Here is an 8523-nt window from a genome sequence, read left to right on the forward strand (position 1 = left end):
CATAACAAAAATCAATTAGCCCTATGTTAACTAGAACGTCAATAGAAACATGATGACCTTATTTGATTTGTTTTTTGTGATATTATTTTAAAAATAATTTTTTTAAGAGAGTTTAGAAATTTTGAAAATTTATTTGGTTGTATATTTTGAAAATAGTTTTGAAATTTTGGAGTTTAGGATGATTTCATATTTTTTTGTGATTGAATAGATGGGTGTAAGAGAAAAAGTAATTGAAAATAAGAGAGGAGAGAAAAAAAAATAATTAATTGATGTGTAGTAAAAAGAAAAGTGATTTTGAAAATCTTTTTTTAAATTTTCAACCAAACATATTTTTCGAATTTTTTCTCCAAAAACATGTTTTGAGAGACAAGCCAAACATTTCAAATATGTCATATGTTCTAAAATATTGCAGTGCAAGAGTAGCTTTGTAGAGTACTCTTAAAGTAATTTTCTTTTAACAATTAGACATTTCATAAAATGTAGATTTTACTATCCAAATTAGTTATGTAACAACACATCTTTATGAGTATTATAACTTGTTTTTTTATGTTTGTTCTATCAAAATTTCACTCACATTAAACTTTAATTTATTATATTTGATTATTTTATTTAATTTTTAAAAATATATTGAGAACAAAAAACTTTTAGGATTACTGTAGATCTAAGTTTATCATCATTTTCAGATAACACTAGACTAAACATTATCTAAGGCCTAGTTTGGAAAATATAATTTTTAGCATTTTTGCCCTTTTTTACTTTAGGGAATTTTTTGTCATTTTTTGGGGGGAATTCTTCTAGACTAAATGTCCCTAAAAATTTTAAATTACATTTAAATTTAGAAAAAAATACTAAAAAATTTATTTTCTTTTTTGTTTTCAAAATTTTTAATTTTTTTCTTTAGCTGATTTTTGTCCTTATATTTTATCCATTTATAAAATTTTGAAGGCCTTACAGTCTAAAACTACCTTGAGAATAAAATTAAAAATATATATATTTTTCTTAAAATGCTCTATAAAATAAATAAATAAATAAATAAAATAAAATAAAATAAATAGTCTCTAAATTAGGCTAGCTAAAATAGCTAGTAGTGTTAGAGCATCTCCAATGCACTAGGCATATAATACTTGTTAGTTAAAATGCCTAGTGTGATTCACTTTTTTCAATTCCAATGCACTAGGCATATGATTAGGCATTTTGCCTCAACTCATATTCACTAGCTACATGTAGCTAGCCTTCAATACTAGGCAAAATGTATTCAGTCATTAGGATCATTTCCCTCCATCTTTGTTGTTGACGTGGCATTCTATAAAATTAATAGTATTTGGATAAATAGTTAAAATAAAGAGCATGGTTAGAGTAAAAACATAAAACAGTCGATAGGCAAAATAAAATATATACTTTATAGTAATATTTAGATAGGTAAAATGCCTACTACCGTTGGAGATGCTCTTAGAGATGTTTTAAGAGCATCAGCATGAACCTCACTAAAATTTGGAGTTCAAATCGTTTAGAGTGATTTTTTTAGAATAATCGTAGAGTGTTTTTTTTTTTTTTTTTTTTTGTATGATATAAAGTGGTCATCAATGATGAGCTGAGTCGTCGGGTATAAAGTGGTCCACATCAATGATGGGCTCCTACAAACTTAGGCTAAGGCTTGGTTTGGCATAACTAAAAAAAGTTAAAAAGTCAAAAAGTCACTATTCTATTTAAGTCACATCATCTTATTTAAGTCATATAATCTCTCTATCATATCAATTCAAACCCAATCCATACACAACTCATATTTCATAAAAAGTCAAAAAGTACATTTATTTAGGACACTCCAAACAACCCCTAAGTTTGGCATCTACTAAATCATACAAAAAGTCATTATCCTATTTAAGTCACATCATCTTATTTAAATCACATCACATCTCTAACACATCATATCAAACCCAACCCAAACCCAACCCATATAAGCTAATAAGTCAAAAAGTGCACTTTTTTAGAACATCCCATCAAAGTGTCGTGGTTCGAGACTGTTTGGGTTTGAAGCTATTTGGGATGAATAATACTATATGTATCAATTAATGTATTAACTAATATATTAATAAATGATGTGGCATAATTTTAGAAGTTTTGAGTATTTATAATTTATATAATAAGTGAGTCAGTAATAATATAATACTAATTGGTATATTAGCATGTACATTAATTGATACATGTACACTACCGGTTTGGAACAGGTAATTGCCTCGTCAGAACAAGTGGGGTTAATTTCTGATGTTGATTTTTTGGAAGCAACCGCTGCTCTTAAGGCGGTTCACTTTGCTCGGGATATTGGTCTGTTAGATGTTCATTTGGAAGGGGGCTCGTTGACAATGGTAAATGCGATCTTGGGTACTGATTTTGAGTTGGCTTCTTTCGGCCATTTAGTTACAAAAATTTGCCAATTCCTTCAATCCTTTCGCACTTTCAAGGATTCTCATGTTCATCGAGTTGGAAACGAGGTGGTTCATATGTTGGCCAAGCTGGCGATCTCTCCAATTGGGCATGCAGATTTGGATGGAAGATGTTCTGCCATTTGTCTCTCGGTTTGTCTTGCTTGATGTTGTGTCTATTTGACCATTTCGTTTTTTTGCTTTCAAGTTTATTGATTATCCCATCTAAAAAGAAATTTCATGTTTCTATTTTAGCCAACTTTTTTTTACTATACACACTCCATATTTAAAAATTCTATTTCAATCAAATATTCTTTTGGGTAATTTTATTTCTACACACCAATTCTCCTTAGTTCACACATTTAATGAAAGTTTTCATTAATATAATTTTTTCCTAAAATAAAAATATTATAATACCCTCATCTTCTTCTACCCAAATCTTAATTTTAAAACCTCATAACTATTTTCTATCGTCAGCGCCACCTCTCTCATCCGTCATTCCCTTCCATCGCCTCTTTTCCTCTTTGTTTGCAATCATTTTCTGCCATGAATCATATACTCCCACAAGTCTTCCACCACGAATCACTCAAGGTTGACTGTGGAGGTCTAGGTTGGAAGGGAAAGAGCTATAAGTGGTGGCGGTGGTGGCAGCGGGAGATTGAAAGTGGCGGCAACGACAATAAAAGAGGAGTGAGTGAATAAAAAAAATGGAATTTTTATTGATAAATCCATTCTAGAGTTGTTATAACCCATTAGGTCCACTAAGAAATATTATAACCTGATTAGTCCCATAAAATTTTCTTTTTATTCCATAAGGTCCATTTTTCTAATTTAATATGCTTTCTTAGACTATTTTGCCCCCGTATATATATATGTACAGTGTTAATACGTATTACGTGTCTGTTTCTTCGCTGATTCAATTTGGCAGTTTCTATTTTACACTTTTCATCATCAATCCAATTCTGAGAGATACGTTTATGTTTTGCATGCTCGTTCCAAGGATTGGTTGTGCTAGGGTTTCATTCTTGCTGTTGTAGTCTGGTTCTGTGGTTTGCGAGTGAAGACGACGAAGAGGAAGGTGTTCGGTTGTTATATTTTCCGGACTATAACTAGTTCAAATCAGTTTTTTTTGACTTTCTGGACGATTGTAGGATTGCATGATTAAGGTTAGTATCAATTTGGTTATGAATACATGTTCAGTTTATGGTTTCATTCATATAATGGATCAGATGCTCTGTTTTTGGATTGATATGGATTGGATGCTCTATTTTTTCAATTATATGCATTTTACGTGGTCCTGTGGAGGGGAGTTCATTCATATTATGTAAAGAATGTGTAGTTCTCATTTTACTTTGATGTATGCGTAATGAGGCTCTTTGTGGATGATTTGATTATCAGTATATATATCAATGTGAATGTTCACATTTTGTTAATGTGGAATATGTGAAGAATGTGGATGTTCTCATTTTAAATTGATGTTTGCTTAATGAGGCTTTGTGTGTGTGATATAATTCAAAATGTATGTGTCAATGTAAATGTTGACATCTTGTTTATATTATGTGAAGATTGTTGATGTTCTCATTTTACTTTGATGTTTGCTTAATGTTGACATCTTGTTAATATCAATGTGAATGTTCACATCTTTGTATTGTGAATTATGGATTTAGCACTTGAACTGTACACGTAGTCATCTATTTTTTGCACAATGTGAATTTTCATATCGATTTTGATTACTGTTCATTGTTGTGTTTTTGTGTTTTTATAGGAGATGGATACCTTTATGTTGTTGGTGTGTACATATGGTTGTAGTACAACTGTAATAAATGTTGCCCGCGCAATGTGTTATTCTCGTTTGGTGGAGTGTTTGTGTGAGAAATGAGATGAGTTGTCTGCTGGTTCTATTTCATTGTTCTGTAAACTACCTGGGATTAATAAGTGTGATTTGGACAATGAGGAAGAATTTTAGAACATGTTACTGCTTGCTAAATCAATGGGGGTACAACATGTAGAAGTTGTGGTTGAGTTGAAAAGTGATATTGGTCAGTCAAGTAGTTTGGGATTGCTGCGTGTGGGGGTTGAGGAAGAAATTGATGCACTACAGAGATTTTGCCACCATAAGGAGAAGGTGTTGTTGTCAGCCCCTTGGGCAAATGGTATTACACATGTGGGACAATGGTTTGTTGGAGGTGCACAAGAATTTCATGACGTTTTATGTAAGTATGCCATCCAATGTGGGTTTAAGTTTACATACGTGAAGAACGAAACAACAAGAGTTACTGTTGTATGTGCGATGCGGGAGGAGAGGGGCTGCTTGTGGGCTATACATTGTAGAGCACAACGAGCAAATGATTTTTTCTACATCAAGAGGTTTAGTGATGTGCATACTTGTGGTACGGATGTCCGAACATCGAAGAATCCGCGAGTTAGTTCGGATTTGGTGTCGAGTACCATATCTGAAATTGTGAGGGACAAGCCGTTGACTCGGTCGTGTGAGGTGGTGACTATTTTGAAGAGGGATTATGGGCTAGATGTGAGTTACCATGTCGTATGGTTGGGTGTGGAGAAAGCAAAGGCTGGTATTCATAGAGATCACTCGTTATCGTTTGACCAGCTGCGGTGGTATTCGGATGCCGTGATGCGGTACAATCCGAGGAGTTATGTCAATATTGACTATGATGCGAGTAGTCAACAGTTTTGTCGCTTCTTTGTGTCATTCGCTGCGTGTATTTCTGGGTTCAATGCTTGTCGGCCTTTATTATTCTTGGATGGAACATTCCTCAAAGAAAAGTACAAAGGTCAGCTACTTGCGGCAACGGCGAAAGACGGAAACAATGATTAGTAGTTTTTTTTAGCTGTCTATTCATGTCAATATTCACTCTGAGCAGCATAGTCTGGACAAAAGAGTGATTGGTAAATTATAAGTAATGTGAACATTGACATTAGTATGCACTGATGTGAATGTTCACATCTGTGTATGCCAATGACAGTAATGTGAACATTCACATTATTACACACTGATGTGAATGTTCACATCAGTGTATACTAATGTTAGTTGATCCATTAATGAACAATACTGTGAATGTTAACATTGTCAGTGACTCTACAATCAACAATGAATTATTAATGGTCGTTAATGTGAATGTTCACATCGTTGATGTTTACAAACCTGAATCCAAAAATAACAATAGTAAATAGGGCAATATAGATATGAACATTCACATGACCTGTTTCGTTTATACTGTTTTCTATTCACTTTGGAATATTGTGAACAGTTGTGTATTGGTGTTGTGTTGTAGGTCTGTTTCCTGTTGCATTTGCGATTGTTGATTCACAGACCACAGCCAATTGGTCGTGGTTCTTGCATGAACTTGAGAAGGTTGTTGATGGGAAACGCCATATTTCTTTTATTTCGGATCGTAATCTTGGTCTGTTAGAAGCTATGCCAAAGGTGTTCCCATCGGCTCATCACGGTTATTGCTTACAACACTTGAAGAGCAATTTAAAAGACCGGATGAAAGGAATTGATAATGGATTCAAGGATCACCTAGTAAGTAGTTTGGGTGACTGTGCCTACGAGCCAACTGTGGTAGGGTTCCATGAAAAGCTTGCAAAATTAAAAGAGGAGGGTAAACAACGAGCTCATAATTTTTTCAAGGACTTGACACCTGAGCACTGGGCAAATTCATACTTCAGGTAATAATAGTTTCCTAAGGTGTTCCATTTGTGAAGTTTAGAATGGTAGCGATGTGAATTTTCAGTTTAGAATGATAACAATCTTCGAATTGTGTTTCATGTTCAATGTAAATGATGTGAATGTTTACATTTGCTAATGATGACTGATGTGAATGTCCACATCTGTTAATTTGTCAAATAGTCATGCAATGTATTACAGATTTGAATGTTGACACGTGTCATATTTTGTTGTTATTGTTAACATTCACATCTGTCTATCATTTAAGTTGACAACATAATAAGCATATAATGTGAACATTCACATTATTATAAACTAGTAGCAGACGTGAACATTCACATTATTATACCCTGATGTAAATGTTCACATCAGTGCATACTAATGTCAGTACTGTGAATGTTCACATCTGTCAACGTGAATGATCAGACCTGTTAAATTCCGTATTGTACAATGTTTGTGATATTGTGCAGGGGCATGCGTTATGGGGAGATGACATCCAATGTGGCGGAGTCATTTAATAACTGGATTAAAGAAGCATGTAATCTTCCTATCACTCAAATGGTAGACACAATTCGTACTCAGTTGATGCGGCAAATGTCTGCACGGCGTGACCAAGCAAACAAATGGAATGAGCTTATTTGTCCGACATTCGAAACAAGGCTTATGGATTTGTTCAATGACAGCAGGTCTTGGCAAGTTAGCAAAGCCAACGAGGATGTGTTTGAAGTTCATTCGATACCATCTGTTACAGTTGATGTTACGAGGCGTACACGTTCTTGCTTCAAATGGCAAATCAACAGATTCCCATGTGACCATGCTGTTATTGCCATTCAGAAGAGCCGCTACAATCTCAATGATTGTGTAGAACATTACTTTCATGTAGAGACATATCGTGCAGCTTATTCGGGAGCCATATTCCCTATACCATCGGTGGAGAAACCGACTTTTGATCCCACGGACTTCACTACATACCCGCCAACTGTGACAAGACCACCCGGAAGGCCGAAGAAGAATAGGATCACATCAAGAGGTGAGAAACTGAAGCAAATAAGGTGCGAGAGATGTGATAAGTTGGGGAGCCACAATCGGAAATCATGCACGGAGCCGATATAGGATGTGCCTTTTTTCATTTCAACATTGTATTTTACATTGGATTCTTATATTCATTTTTGAAATAAGATCGTGTTGTGTTGGCAAACATTGGGTTGCAATAAGATTACGTTGCGTTGGCCAACATAATAATGCATTAGTATTTAATTTGTGTTTTATTTTCACTTTTTTAAGGTACCAATCTGACATTTATGTTGGTTCTGTTTTGGATGAATGCATGATGTTAACATTCACACTTGTGTAATATAATCACATTATGTGAATGTTCACATTGTTGAACTTTCAAACATTTCTGTGGTGGGAATGTTCACATTGTTGTTACTGTTAACAGCATCAAAGTAGATGACATGAATGTTTACATCAATGTAACCATTCACATCATCAACTCATAAGATGTGAATATTCATGACATCATCGTTGCCATTCGCATAATCAGAAGTTATGATGTGAATATTCACATCATCAAATTATTAGATGTGAATATTGACTTGTGTTAAGAAATATCATACTCACATCTGTCATATTGTGTTACATGAACACTTTAAGCAATATTCACATCCATGTAGTATGGTTTAAAACAGAAGAAAGTGTATGATCATTCTGTGATGTGAACAGTCACATCATGTCATGTGTATCCAAAAAAAAAATACAATCTCAATGTGCATAACCAATGCAAAATAGGCCTGAAAATGCATATACATATATTGATTGAAAAATATCTGTACAAGCAGTGATATAGACTTGATTTACAATTAAGCTAGTCTGCTCCAATATGAAAAATCTATTGACACTAAATTGTCTTAAATGTGGATAACAGATTTGGGTAACAGTGATAGGTGGACAACCCCCACCTATAGGTTTTCACATTGCATTTTCTTTTTGTGGTTCAGGAAAAGGTGTACTAATGAGTCTCTTATTTGGCACCATTCATAGCGAGCTAGGCTGGCAACAATGTCTTCACGGTATACATGCACTCTCATGATGTAACAAACAGCAGGCCTGCAATCCACCCTGAAAATGCAAACTTGTTGTTAGATTTTGAAATTTAGGTGGGTAATGGTTATGGAACATGTGTAGAAATCGATTTTAGGCTTACAAATTTGATACTTGCTGAGGACAGATGTCCACTGATATGATTGTTTTCGAAGTATTTTGGCTTGATAAGTTGGTCCATAATGGTGATGATGGTCCAATGTTGTGCACCAAAACTGTGATGTAGTCCCTCTGCCAACAATGAAATTTCATATTAGGCACCAACCAACATAGGACGTACGTCCAAATTCAAATATTACACATCACGAC

General features: G+C 34.3%; 1 protein-coding gene across 1 annotated transcript; it reads left to right on the forward strand.

Annotated features, from left to right (window-relative positions):
- The first annotated feature begins 5055 nt into the window (after positions 1 to 5055).
- On the forward strand, positions 5056 to 7613 carry LOC145803275 (uncharacterized). Its single transcript, XM_082896569.1, has 6 exons — positions 5056 to 5215; positions 5473 to 5607; positions 5717 to 5849; positions 6582 to 6877; positions 6995 to 7163; positions 7553 to 7613. Exons 1-6 carry the CDS (start codon positions 5056 to 5058, stop codon positions 7611 to 7613), a joined length of 954 nt encoding a protein of 317 aa, XP_082752695.1.
- The last annotated feature ends 910 nt before the right edge of the window (positions 7614 to 8523 follow it).

This window comes from Camellia sinensis, chromosome 11, assembly GCF_055761805.1.
Source record: "Camellia sinensis isolate YWXY chromosome 11, ASM5576180v1, whole genome shotgun sequence".
Classification (NCBI taxonomy): Eukaryota; Viridiplantae; Streptophyta; class Magnoliopsida; order Ericales; family Theaceae; genus Camellia; species Camellia sinensis.

Excerpts from the sequence above, each read along its gene's own strand:
- LOC145803275 (XM_082896569.1), top strand. The coding sequence starts at position 5,056 with ATGCGGTACAATCCGAGGAGTTATGTCAATATTGACTATGATGCGAGT. Across the intron at positions 5,216-5,472 it reads CCTCAAAGAAAAGTACAAAG|TTGATCCATTAATGAACAAT; the intron begins GTCAGCTACTTG and ends TACTAATGTTAG. Across the intron at positions 5,850-6,581 it reads TCGGATCGTAATCTTGGTCT|GGGCATGCGTTATGGGGAGA; the intron begins GTTAGAAGCTAT and ends GATATTGTGCAG.